This window comes from Pongo pygmaeus, chromosome 2, assembly GCF_028885625.2.
Source record: "Pongo pygmaeus isolate AG05252 chromosome 2, NHGRI_mPonPyg2-v2.0_pri, whole genome shotgun sequence".
In the NCBI taxonomy this organism is placed as follows: Eukaryota; Metazoa; Chordata; class Mammalia; order Primates; family Hominidae; genus Pongo; species Pongo pygmaeus.
Window position 1 is genome coordinate 181,419,364 of NC_085930.1, and position 13,868 is coordinate 181,433,231.

General features: G+C 38.2%; 1 protein-coding gene across 11 annotated transcripts in view; it reads left to right on the plus strand.

The window, feature by feature from the left end:
- The window catches only part of FNDC3B (fibronectin type III domain containing 3B), a 361,515-nt gene that overhangs the window by 252,423 nt on the left and 95,224 nt on the right, over window positions 1-13,868 (plus strand). For all 11 annotated transcript variants that reach the window (XM_054482960.2, XM_054482961.2, XM_054482962.2 and 8 more), the window contains 2 exons: window positions 4,067-4,218; window positions 7,191-7,250. In XM_054482960.2, the coding sequence (XP_054338935.1) occupies window positions 4,067-4,218; window positions 7,191-7,250 (212 nt within the window). The remainder of the gene's footprint in view (window positions 1-4,066; window positions 4,219-7,190; window positions 7,251-13,868) is intronic.

Sequence of the window (13,868 nt, forward strand, 5' to 3'; positions counted from 1 at the left end):
GTAGGAAGTAATTTTATGAGTCCTTCAAGGTGCTCAAAAGCAGTTTAGTTTAAATAATTCATATGCAGACTTACACTAGTAACCTGTACAACAGACTCTTTTATAGCAGTTATTGAACTGCTTTCAAATTGGAATCTACATTTAATAAATAGACAGGAATGATTTCTAATATAGTATGTGACCACTTAGTAGTAGGAAGTAATTTTGTGAGTCCTTCAAGGTGCTCTAAAGCAGTTTAGTTTAAATAATTCATATGCAAATGTATACTAGTAATCTGTGCAACAGACCCCTTTATATTACTATTGCAGAAACAAATGTCAGATTGCACCTTGTCCAATAATTTTATAACTAGAAATTACCCCTTTTATCACCATTAAAAAGGAGATTGACTTTCTAGTTATGGTAGGTTAATTCAATATAAGGAAGTCAGTTAGTTTTATGGCTTCTAAACTTTTTTCAGGGGTGAGGGGAACAACAGCCATGGTGATCACTGTGATGATCAAATTAGCCGTGCCCTAGTTAAGCTTGGTGGTCACTGCTGGCAAGAAAGTTTCAGCACACACAGAGAGACTTGCAATGTGAAGGTCATATATGAGTGTTGTTGCTCTGAAATAGGCATGAACCTAGATAGAGTTCCTAGAGTTCCAAATCTCTCATTAAGGCATTACCTCCCAGGACACTTGGAGTAAATATGTCTAGTGCTGAGAATTCACCTTCCAGTGACGTTCTCTTGAAAGACAGCATGTCAGTTTCTGGAATCAGCCTTAAGTGGAAACAAGTTCCAAGTCCTAATGGAGACTAAGTGATCTTTTTCTCCTGATTCCATTGCCTAAACAAGGGAAACCTCAGGCCAAGGGTCAGTGAAAGGGAGAGAGCAGGAGGACAAGAAGGATTTGGCCCCAGAACATCATCATGATCTGGGTGTCAGGCTGCTTAGCTCAAGGAAAGAATTCACAGAAACCGCTTTCCTTTGAGAATGATGCTGAGTTCTCAAACTGCATTTCTGATAGGCTGGCACATTGGAAGAATGTATTTCCACCAACACCTGCATTGCATGCTGATGACAGTGTACATCCTGAAGGCTTGCTTAGGGACTCTAGGGAAAAAGTGAATGTTATTTTAGTTGATGCTTCAAGTGTTGTATTTCTCTGTTCAGGTAAATAATAATTGAACCAAGTCCTAAGGGAAAAAAGTAAAGTTGTCATAGCTGACATAAAAGGTAGAGTTTAAAGGGTTGTGACTTTATGGGTATTTGTTTGGTATCTAGAATGTTGGCATTTGACTGAGCAATTTTGAGACATGGTTATTTCACACCGCCATTCATGGAATCAGTGTTACTATCTTCTGTGTTCTTGGGTGCAAAGCAGCTACTTGTCACCTTGGTTGAGTGTTTTCCAGTACCTAATGAGCCTCTTTTCTTCCAAGAAACCAAACTCTTTGTAACAAATTATCTCCCACGTTAAAAATAAAATATGATACCCAATACCTCAGGATTACTCATTAATAGTATGTGAAGGAATTGAGCAGATATACTGTTGTATGTTAGAAATGCTGTCTTAAAATCTAGGTAGAGAAACAACAAACAAATAACCAAGTAATGCTCTGTGTAATGGAATATGCACCAAATGCAGGGACAGAAAATATGGCAAGAGTACCAAGAAGAGTGGTTGAATCTGACAGTGCAGACAGTACAGAAACCTGTCCAGAATCAGTCTCAGAACACTTGAGTCCCTCTGTGTTCAGTATATCTGCCATGAGGCCCCTCATGTGCCTGTCTCTCTTCAACAGGTTGGGGCTCCTTGAGGCCAAAGATCATACCTTACTCATCTTTGTATCCACAGCCCCTCACAGGGTGAGGTATGACCATTAAATGAATAAACAAAGGCAGCATTTGAACTGGGTCCAAGAGAAGTTGCTTAAAGCTAAGGAAGTAGGAGAGTTGAAAGCTAAGTCCCACGGGTGTGCGAGAGGACATAAGAGAGGCCAGCATCCTGGAGGGTTGCTCACAGCGTCGTGGTGCAGATGGGTTGGAGGGGTGGAGAAGAGGAGCTGCTAGTCTGGAGCTATAGCAGTCTTCTTCAGATGTTTTAAAGAGATGTGTAATGCAAGCCTACCATCTTCTGATAGTCTGTGTCAGAAACTCAGACTATCTTATTTCCCTAGATTTTTTATTCAACAAACATTTACTAAGCAACCACTGATCACAGTTGAATATGACTTGGATTCTGTCCTTAGGGAGTCTCAAAGCCCAAGGGAGGTAGACAAAGGCCATAATGTGATTAGCAGTTATAGCAGTATCCACAAGATTCTGTAGAACGTGGGAGGAGTGACAATGCATGAGATAATTTAGAGAAGGCTACTGGGAGGTAGTGAGGCCGGGCTGGGGTCTTTAAGGATGAGCAGGAGTTTGACTAAATAATTGGCTAAATATATCATGATATTCTATTTATATGGAATAAATAGTATGAAGTGATCTCCACTAAAAATGTAGTGAAGGACAGACTGAAGAGAGACTCTGCATTCATTTTCCATATTTATTATTTGTATTTCAAGTATTTAATAATTCCAATAATCTTTATATGGATCCGATAGTGACAAAAATGGAAGAAGGAAAAAAAGGGACTGAACAGTTTACCTGTCTCCATCTACAGCCTAATAATCTACAGCTATAAAGTCTTTGTGAACATTAAGCTTTAGCATCTGTATTAAGTCTTTTTTGTTTTTAATATGCTATCCAGACCGATATCTAGATAGCAATAGAATAGCCTTTAGAAAGTTACAGCATTAAAGTTTTGTCCTTAGATTTATTTTAAATAATTAGATCATATTTTAGGTTGGGTTTCTCCAGAAATGGTCTCTAAAACAAAGATTTGAGTGCAAATAGTTTATGTGGGGATGTGACCCAGGAAGCCCTGGTTGGAGACAAGGGAACTGAGACAGAGAAGGGAAGTGTATTAGTCTGTTCTCGCATTGCTATAAAGAACTACCTGAGATTGGGTAATTCACGAAGAAAAGAGGTTTAATTGACTCATGCTTCTGCAGGATGTACAAGCATGGCTGGGAAGGCCTCAGGAAACTTACAATCATGGTGGAAGAAAAGGGGAAGCAGACATGTCTTACGTTGCCCGAGGAGGAGGAAGAGAGAGAGAAGGGGGAAGTGCCACACACTTTTAAACAACCAGATCTTGTGAGAACTCACACCAGGAGAACAGCAAGGGGGAAGTCCACCACAATGATCCAGTCACCCCCCACCAGGCCCTCCTCCAAGATTGGGGATTACAATTCGACATGAGATTTGGGCGGGGACACAAATCCAAACCATATCAGGAAGGAAGCCCATGCAGGGTCTATCAATAAACAGGTTACAGCTGTGGCCAGTCGGAGCTTAGTCCTCATAAACACCTCTGGAAGATGGAGTAGATTTTGTAAAACATGTCTCAGAGTAGTATTTTAAGAAGGTTCTGGGTATTTTAAGTCCCAGAGTCTTCAGTTCAAATGAAATCTGAAGTAGAGGCTAAATCAAAAGTATAAAAGCAGAGCTTAGAGAGGTGAAACATCTCCACTTCTATAATGATACTAATCCCATATCAGCCTGGTCCTTAGTTCCAGTTCTCCACCCATTGGGTTCTCCTGGGAATCTGCAGGACTTCAGGGGGTATTGTTGGAAAGGTATTAGCTTTGAAGAATGATGTGACACCATGCAAGGCTTGAAACCAGATCAAAGTACCTGTGGGTATGGCTTCTTCCACATAATGTAGAAATCATACCTTCAGCTTTTTACTTACGTTAAAAAAAAAATTCCCTCGCATGACATTATTTTACTTTATGGAGGACAGAATGCAAATTGCACTGGATTTGGATGAAAGTTGGCATTATAAGGACAGATGTTGCAAGAACCATATTTTGGACACTAGGACTTTGAAAGAGAGCACCATATAAGATGTCTTTCATTGTAATTAAACTAGTTTACCTTGGATTAACTGTGAGCCAGTTTTATGCCACTACTAATGATTCTGAAAATGTAAAATGGATTTGAATGCTTTTGTCCCATGTTTTTCTTCCTCAGGTTTCTAATATTCAGGCAAGAGCAGTTGTGTTGTCCTGGGCTCCCCCTGTTGGACTTTCCTGTGGACCCCACAGTGGTCTTTCCCTCCCCTACAGTTATGAGGTTGCCTTATCAGACAAAGGACGAGATGGAAAATACAAGATAATTTACAGGTTGTGTATGTTTCTATCGTTTTTCTTTGCTGCTAAACTGTAAAATTGGAGTTGTGAAGGAAAATGGAGAAAACAAAGGAAAACTTTATAGGCTTGGCAAATTTTCCTTTAGTTTATTTTAAGATTTAGTAATAATTATAATGCTAAGAATTCATTGTGTACAGAGTAATTCTTATTTGGAAATGAGTAGTTAGAGCTATTTGGTATGGGTGTAATATATCACTTGGTTATATTTGCTGTCAGTAGAGTATTATTGAAAACTTTCTGTTAATGTCTGTCAGCAAAAGGCGATTATGACTTTTAGTTTTTGCATACATTGGGCGATTATAAGGTGACCGCTTATGTTTTAGATCCAGACCTTTTTGTAGCCCTGTTTTTTAAAGTTCTACAATATGTTTCCTTCTGTTTTACCCTATTTCTTACCTTCCACAATAGTTTCCAGCCTGTAATAAAGATACTTTAAAACATTTCATTTCGAGGCCTTAAATGGTCAAAAGTTTAGCTCACAGGGAAGGGATTAGCCCCTTCTGCTCTGTGGACTCCCAGGTATTGACCATTCAAAAGATTTATAACTGTGTTCTAAATGTGAGAAACATTTTAGGGCCATGTCTGTCTTCTTTGTAATTACTGGGTACTGCTCAGATTTGCAGAGCAGGAAATCAGAAAGTCAGTTTTGTTTTAACTGCTTGTTTGGCCTCCCTGTGAGTGGACCCTCCAGTGACTGCCCGTGCCCAGGGTGATAATGTGGTCACACAATTCTCACTTTTTCTGCCAGAGATGTTGCTTTTCTCTCCTATTTTCCTGCTGCATCAGTGCCACAGACGCGTATCTCCCCTTTGCTGTTCCTAATTCTTGCTCCACGGACAGTCTCCCTGACAAGGAAAGAGGGACAGAGGTTAAGGACGCAAGCCCTGTGGCTGCTGTGTCCTCCTCTTGCTACCCAGGCTACCTCCATTGTCTCTTCCCTGGAAGCCCTCAGGAGTCTCCTGCAGGTCTTCCACCCCCAACTCTTGCTCTTCTACAAGCTTGCCTACTCACTGCAGAAACAAACTCAGGCCAGATCACTGCCCTTCTGATAACACTCGAGGGATTCCCCACTGTATTTAGGATATTCCTAACTCTGGCTCACCACCATTTTATTCTAGTCTGAAAAATCAGAATTAGTAGCAACTTTAAAGAAATACAGAGTGCCATCTCCCCCATGCCTGGCAAGGAACAGATGCTGTTGACCCTTGAACAACACAGGTCTGAACTGCACGGACCCACTTATACACGGATTCCTTGTCAGCCACATGGAGACCAGAACAATATTCATGGGAAATGAGACCTGCAGATATGCAGGGCCAACTGGGGACTTGAGTATGTGTATACACTGTGTGGGGGTGGGGTCCTGGTACTGATTCCTTGTGTGTACTGCCGGACAACTGTGGATGGAGTCTTTTCATGCAAGATGAACATTGGTGGCAGGAGCTAGAGCCTCACGTGCCCAGAGAGGCTCAGCAGGTAACATACATGAGCAAAGTGGAAAGGCTGAAAATGAGGTGAACAGGAGAGCTCCTGTTGCCATCGAAAGGAAGCAGTCACCACTCAGCCTAAGTCGATTGTTGCTAAAATTTGCTGATTCTTTGAATTTTTTTTCAAAAGATGCTGAAAATCTGAATTATTTTACAAACTTCCCTGTTGTTAAACTAATGGAACAAATGCAAGATATTTTAAAGATACAATGTAGGCCAAACAACAGAACTTCAGGCAAAGTCTGGAACAAATGCAAGATATTTTAAAGATACAATGTAGGCCAAACAACAGAGCTTCAGGCAAGGTCTGGACACAGCTTCCAGTTCACAACTTAAAAAAAAAAAACCCAGCCTTTTATTTGGAATAACTTCAAACTTATAAGATGTCCCCAAAATAGAGAAATCAAGGAATACATATATACTCCATACCCAGATTCACTTGTTCTTAACTTTATACTCTGCTTTATCATTTGAACTTCCTGTTTTCCTCTTTCTGTCCTCAATCCATATTTTTTTCATAAGTTTTATATGTAATGGTCCCTTACTACAAAATACTTCGGCATATTTTCTATAAGAATTTTTTTTAAAGAACCACAGTATAATTATAACTTCATAAACTTACATTGATACAATACTTTTATCTGTTGTCTATATTCCAGCTTTGTCGCTTGGTCTATAAATAATGCCTGTTATTTTGAAAAATTAAGTAGTTTTCACCCCCTCCCATGCAGGAGCTAGTCTAGGGTCAGACAGTACCTTTAGTTGTCATGTCTCTTTAGCCTTCTTTAATTCGGAACACTTCCACGATATTTCTTATACTTTTATGACACCGATATTCTTAAAGAACACAAAACAAGTCACATGCACACATAACCTTTAACCTTTTTAAAAATTTTCAATAGAACATTCCTTATTTTGGTTGGTTACTTCATGATTTAAGTTGAGGTTCGGTTGCAACTTTTGAGGACATAAATGGTTTTATTTTATTGAAGAGAGCTATTTGTTGGGTGCATTGGTAAGTGAGGAAATGAGATTGTGATTTTTGTTAAGACAGTCCAGAGTTGAGATAATTGAAGTTCCTGCCAAGGTAAGTGTGGAAAGTGCCTTCTGTTAACAGCTGGTATGATCATTTTTATTCATTTGTTTGTTCATTCATTCATTTGCTTACTTAGTTACTTTTATGTATTTACTTGTAAGAAGTGATAAGATCTTTTAGAATTTTATTAGTAAGTTAACCATGCCATTTTCGAGATCTAAGATGGCATCATTAAAAAGAACCTGATTTTCTAGTCCCAAACAAATAATAATATCAAATAAGAAAGTTTATTTCTGGTTTATGGTGGAATCTGACATATTAGTTCATGCATTATTGTCAGTACATTACTGGACACCCAAATTCCAAATCTCGTTTGCTTTTGAAACTGGAATTAGCAACTAATGAATGCTTTTTCTTTACAGTGGAGAAGAATTAGAATGTAACCTGAAAGATCTTAGACCAGCAACAGATTATCATGTGAGGTGAGTTAGGATATAAGAGCCAAACTGTATTGGAGAATCCAGGTGGCTAAAGCAAAAACATGTACTCCCTTTTAAGTTTTTGGTGAATGCTGCTTACCTTGCTGAAGGTTGTAGAACCATGGCTTATGGGCCATTCATTGACTCTCAAGAGCATCGTAATTGGGAAGACACAGAAGCGCTTCTGTGAACAGAAAAGTAGGTGTTAAACACTGAAAATCATTTTAAACATTTTAAAAGTAATTTTACATGGTCTTCTAAGATCTATTGGACTATGGTTTAACAGTTTCTTTCTATAAAACAAATGAAATTTTTGTTACCATGGGCATATCAGTGTTTCTTATAGACCATCATATAAACTGTATGTATATTCAGACCAAATGACTGAAGAAGCCCTTTCTATGTTGCAAGCACACCGTTAGACCTTAAAAGCCGGTAGATTTTGAAAAAGACAAGTAATAGAAGCATCAGATTATCTCTGACGAGAATTAACTCAATTTGGCTAAACAGTTAACCCATGTGGCATGGTATGTAGCCTGAAATCTCTCCCGTGATTTTCTGGAATCTCTACTGTGACTACTCTGGAAGATAGGGCTAGCTTATTTTAGGAAGAAACCCAGCCAACCACAGATCTGTAAGGAGGAAAGTGTTATCTGAATTTTGAGAGAGACCATCTGATTATTTTAAAGATACATCCATCTATTTATTTGCCAATAAGCAGGTCTGAATATGACCCAAAACACTAAAAAAATTTTTTTTAAATCTTTATTTTATCTGATATTTAAGTTTCCCAGAAAGTATAGTTTTATTTAACTGGATGTGCAACAACACATTCTTTCCCTTTTTTTTCAATTATATATGCATACGTAAAGATTGCAGAATAAAATTGTAAGCATGAAATATACATCTATTATTATACTTTCCAAAGGTTAATTTACACCATGAGTTTCTTTGTGATTTCGGGATGAGGTTGGAGGCAAGGTAGCCTAGTACGAAGAGCGTATATGAATTACCAGGAGGCTTGAGTGTGAGTCTGGTTCTGCCCTGAACGGGCTGTTTTAACTTTGGTCAATTCACATAGAACGCTCTGCCATGATTTTCTCAGTTAAAAAAAAGGTAGTAAAGCAAGGATGTGTGTTGAGGATGTAATATCTTATTAGCTGCATAAGTTCTTAAAAATAAGTTTAAAGCAGTGTATATCAGAGCAAGTTGTTTTGTTTTAAGGCATGAAGCGCACATCTGCTTAGCTATCATATTGTTTAGATGAGCTCTCTTGCAACCATCTCCTCCTGTTTAAATCAACACTTTGGATTTTGAGTCAATTAGCTTCCGCCTAAACATATTGAGCTTTTCACACACTCTGTACAAGAAGATCTGTGTAATTTGTGAAGCTAAGATGATAATAGAAATGGTTTAACCATTATTCAAAATGGTCAATTTAACAACAAACCAGAAAATGTAAAACCAGAAAATGTAAAAGTCATGTAAATATTATCTATTATTCTTTGTTAACATATGTTTCTTTCTGCTCCGTGCTTTAACAGTTTATTGTTCCTGTGGTTAGTAAAGGTTTACTTTATTAATTTCCTGCTCATTCATGAGCTTACAATATCCTTTTTAAGAAACTTAAATGTCATGAAGAGCCTTCCCTTTATTTACCATCCTGTCTGTTGTTCCATTTTTTTTTTAAACCCTTATTACAAAGGGTAAATTTGAGAACACTTGCTCATCAGCTATTTTTACCGACAAAACCTATGAACATCTTGAACTTCTGGGCAGATAGAATAGTTAATGGATTCCCCAAAAGGAACAGGATGGGAGCATGAGGTGGTTACCATCTAGGCGCCTTGGGTCTAGACTTTCTCCTGACACATTTGGGACTCCTTGCATTTGGCATTTGACACACATGTGACACCAAAAACGTACAACCTAGGGTGCCACCAACTGTTATTTGTTCTACCTCTTTGCTTTCCAGGAAGATAAGAAAGTTCTCTCTCCTTGGGGATGGTCAATTTTAGTATTTTTTTTAACGTCCTTTCTCTCCTAATAAAAATGTCTGTAGTCCAGATTTAGTCTTTGTGCACTGCCTAATGCACAGTCCATATAGATCATACGTTCTTTTTCCTTTTACAATCTTTTCTTTTTTAGGCTAGAGAAGAATCTTAACACTTGCAACTCTTATTTAGATGTAGCTTCCTCTGCCTTGAATTGCTTCGGTGAGGCAGCATGATGCATAGTGGACGTGGCTTGCAACTTGGAGTTAATGGCTCTGTCGTTTACTAAGGGTGTGTGCTTAAGCGAGCCATTGAAACTTCTTTGGTCTTGCTTTGTTATTTATAAAATGAGAATGATAATGATACCAGTCTCAGGAATATAGGATGAGAGGACATATATGTGCAAATCTATTTTAGACCTGTAAAGTCATGTATAAGTGCTACCTTTTGGTTTTCCCAAGCTCGTTGCAGTTTTTCCATGCTCTGAAAATAAAAAGGACTTAATGATGCAAGTTCTTTGAATCTGTATATAGTTTGATCATATCATTCACATTTTTATTGAGATGAAGATGTATTTTACTTGACATTGAAAACAAGGAGCAAAATCTCTTTTTGCAGTCCAGTTAATATTCTTAGTTCTGGGAATGTAAGCTTTTATCATGTAGAGTGGCCTCAAGTATTTTAAATGTAACAGTCACCTATAAGGCCTCAAAAGGCTGTGTGGAAATAGTTTCTTCACTAAATTTTCATAACAGCAACTACAGAAGAATTTCATTACTGGACAGCTGCAAAATAAACAATTAGGCTGGGCGCAGTGGCTCACACCTGTAATCTCAGCATTTTGAGAGATCAAGGCGAGAGAATGACTTGAGCCCAGGAGTTCAAGACTAGCCCAGGCAACATAATGAGACCTTGTCTCTACAAAAAATAAAAAATTAGCTGGGTATGGTGATGTATGCCCGTGGTCCCAGCTACTCAGGAGACTGAGGTGAGAGGATTGCTTGAGCAGAGAGGTTGAGGCTGTAGTGAGCCCTGATTGCAGCTGCTGCACTCCAGCCTGGGCAACAGCATGAGACCTTGTCTCTAAATAAATAAATAAATAAGTGAATAAATTCCTTGCCATTTTTGTTTGTGCATTACCAATTTAGAAAGTGATGGAAGTCTGTAGAGACACTTATGAAAACTGAGATTTTTTTTTTTAGTAGCACAATCAAGGTACATTTTTTTCTTCCAATTCTTAATATTGCACATTTTGATGAAGAGTGTAAGATTTCTGTCTTAAATCATGTACTGAAGTCTCACCTAGACTTCTGTTCTTATATTCCTTGTTACTTTTTGTTTTGCTACTCTATCTTATTCACATTGATTGCTTGATATCTTCATATAATGCTTTTTCTCATTATCAACTCCTCCCACCCATCCCCACCCCTATATTAGTATTATTGCATGAGTTCACCCATCAGACACACAAACCTTCTTCTTTTTCAATAGCAGTCTCAGTCATGAAGCTCTGTCATTTAGCTGCCTGGTACTTGCCTTCAGTTACTAGACCAGAACAGCTCTTGCCACCAACTCACTGTTACTGGGAATTTATTGAGACTAGTGGCATCCTTTAGACAGTGCTGTAGCTCACATGCCTGTGGCTGCTTCAGTTGGCATCTGACATGCTATTTGAGCCAGATTCCACATGGAAAATTATATTCCAAGACATTTCAGGTTTACAAAATGTTTCTTCTTTTCCACTTTTACTATGAGTTTTTGTGTATCATTCTTACACGTCTGTTCAGTCACTATTCTTTTTTTCTCCTAATCTCCTAGTGGTGATTGAGGAAGATAATACCCCTCTATGATGCATACGTTGATCAGCAAAATTTAGGAAGACCTTTATTAAAGGATCTTTATTAAAATCACTTTCATATTTGTTACCCTATTCTTAACACAGATTTTTTTGGTTTAATGTTCATACAATATTTCAAAGGAACCCATTTGTAATTGTCAAGGTTATTCAGTGCTTCTGTGAAGGGCATTGTGTTATGTATTGTATAAAGCCACTAATAGAAAATCTCCTGTCTCTGTGTGTATATGTGAGAGAGAGAGAGTGTGTGTGCGCATGAGACAGAATGTGTGTGTGTTTGTGTGCGTGTGAGAGAGAGAGAGACAGAGAGAGATGAGAGATTGTGTGGAGAATGAGAAAAATCCAATATGTAAATAAATTACATTATATTTTAAATATATATATAAATATGTAATTTTACAAATGAACTTTTATACATATATGCATTTATTTGTACAAATAAATATTTATGCATATACAAATGTATGCTGTGTATGCATTTGCCAGAAAAGTGTATTTGTCTTTCAATTGGTAGTTCTATAATTAATAATGGCATTACAATGACCATTTTACTGTGGGAGTCAACAATTTATATTTTTATCAGCGATAGCATAATCAGGAATTTGAGTGATGGAATGGATAGCAATTTCATGCAAATTTTGAAGCAGTTTTCTAGTCATCCGCCTAAACAGTTTGGCAAACAAGTTGCCCAGAGATGATATCATATAATGACATTTCCCAGAAAAATTGTGCAACGAAACATTTCCAAAAATATGGTTGACAAGCACAGTGAAGGATTATAAAATACATGTTATTGACCAGAAATTGTGGCTCCTAGTATGTTACATCGTGCTAGAAAAAGTTGGAGGCATATTTCTGAAATTCTTGGAGCACCTGTTTCATAAGCATTTAGCCAGGATTTAAGCTGAAACAAATGTGAAAACAAGATTAATTATATTGTTAGAAAAAAATGTTTTCTTTTCTTGGGATAAATGCAACAAAAACTGAACTGTTTGCTGACTTATTTAACCCAAGAAACTGACCATACTCTACAGTTTCTCCTTTCACATGATGATATCTATGGAAAATTCATTGCCATTATGTGAAAAAAAAAAAAATTGCAGTATTCTTTAAGATGTAGCATCGTTAGTAGAGATTTTTCTTTTCTGTAAAAGTTATTGGTAAAAATGTTGCTAGTCACTATTACAGTAAGTTGCTGTCCATTTACTGAACTACTATAATTGACAGATGTAATCAAGGGATACTTAAGTATGGTGCCAATTTTTGTACTGTATGCAGTATACTTATATTGCCATACAAAATAATCTTTTTTCCCTTGCTGACAAAATATTATGCGTGAAAAGCATTGACCCTTACCATAACATTGTTTAAGATTAAAGGCAAGAAAAATGACTAACTCCATCTGGCCCATACAACTATCTGTTTTCAACAACCTCAAATTTCTAACCTGCATCAGGTTCTTTTACTTTTATGCCCACTGCCATCCTCCCAGCCTGGCCACCAGGAGTCTCCATCACTTATGACTCTCCAGCCTAGGAGGTATGGATTGCTGACTCCAAGAATCCCACTAAAAATGAACAAAGAATTTACTAAGACCAAATTTACCTCTCCCCAGACAACTGACTGCATCCTGCTAGTACTTTGCAGGCTGTTTCCCTGCCTCCCTCCCTCTGCTCTATTATCCAGATGGTTTTTTGGTGGCGGCTGTTTTTGTGAACATGTAGAACCTGATCTGCCTGGGTATAATTCTGCATTTGTAGGCAAATGCCCAGTCATTGCAAACTGACATACTTACTGGGTGGAGGCAGAGAACCTAAACAGCTAAACTGGGTTGGGTAACGGTCAGCTGAAAAGCAGTCTCAGTGCTGAGGAGACAGTAGGAATGATGGGGACTCTAGCGAACTCTTCAGCACCTGCTCCATGTGAAGCGTGGAGCTGCCCACAGATTTAGCTCGTTACTACAGGGCAGGAAAGAGGGCCGAGTGAGGCCAGGTGCAGTGGCTTACGCCTGTAATCCCAGCACTTTGGGAGGCCGAGGTGGGTGGATCACCTGAGGTCAGGTGTTCAAGACCAGCCTGGCCAATGTGGCGAAACCCCCATCTCTACAAAAATACAAAAATTAGGCATGATGGCAAGTGCCTGTAATCCCAGCCACTCGGGGAGCTGAGGCAGGAGACTCACTTGAACCTGGGAGGCAGAGGTTGCAGTGAGCCGAGATCATGCCATTGCACCCCAGCCTGGGCGACAGAGCGAGACTTCATCTCAACAACAACAACAACAACAACAACAAAAAACAAGTGTTGCTAAAACCTTGAGTTTTTAAGAGAAGCCAGAAGTTTGGTTTTTAAAATGGGAGAGCTCCAGATATTTTTCAGTGAAGGCTTAATTTTTACTTTTTTATTTCAGAAAATGTTAGATACAGTCAGAAGTAGATACTAGTTTAGATAGTAGTAGTTTAATGAACTCTCATCACTCAACTTCTATTAGCTCATTGTCCTCACTTACCTCTCCCCTGCCCTGATGATTTTGAAGTAAGGTTCAGACATCATATTATTTCACCTATAAGCTGTATTACCATCATCACACACACCTGAAATGTCTTCACAATCCGGGGACTGTTCCCATTTCCTCAGTTCTAAGAATGAAGATTTTGTTTCTTTAGTTTTTTGTAATTGGAATTCAAATGTGTGAATATGTGGTTTGGTTGATATGTCTTAAACTTATTTTAATCCATTCATTTTTCCCTTTATCTTTTTCTCTTTCTTGCAGCTT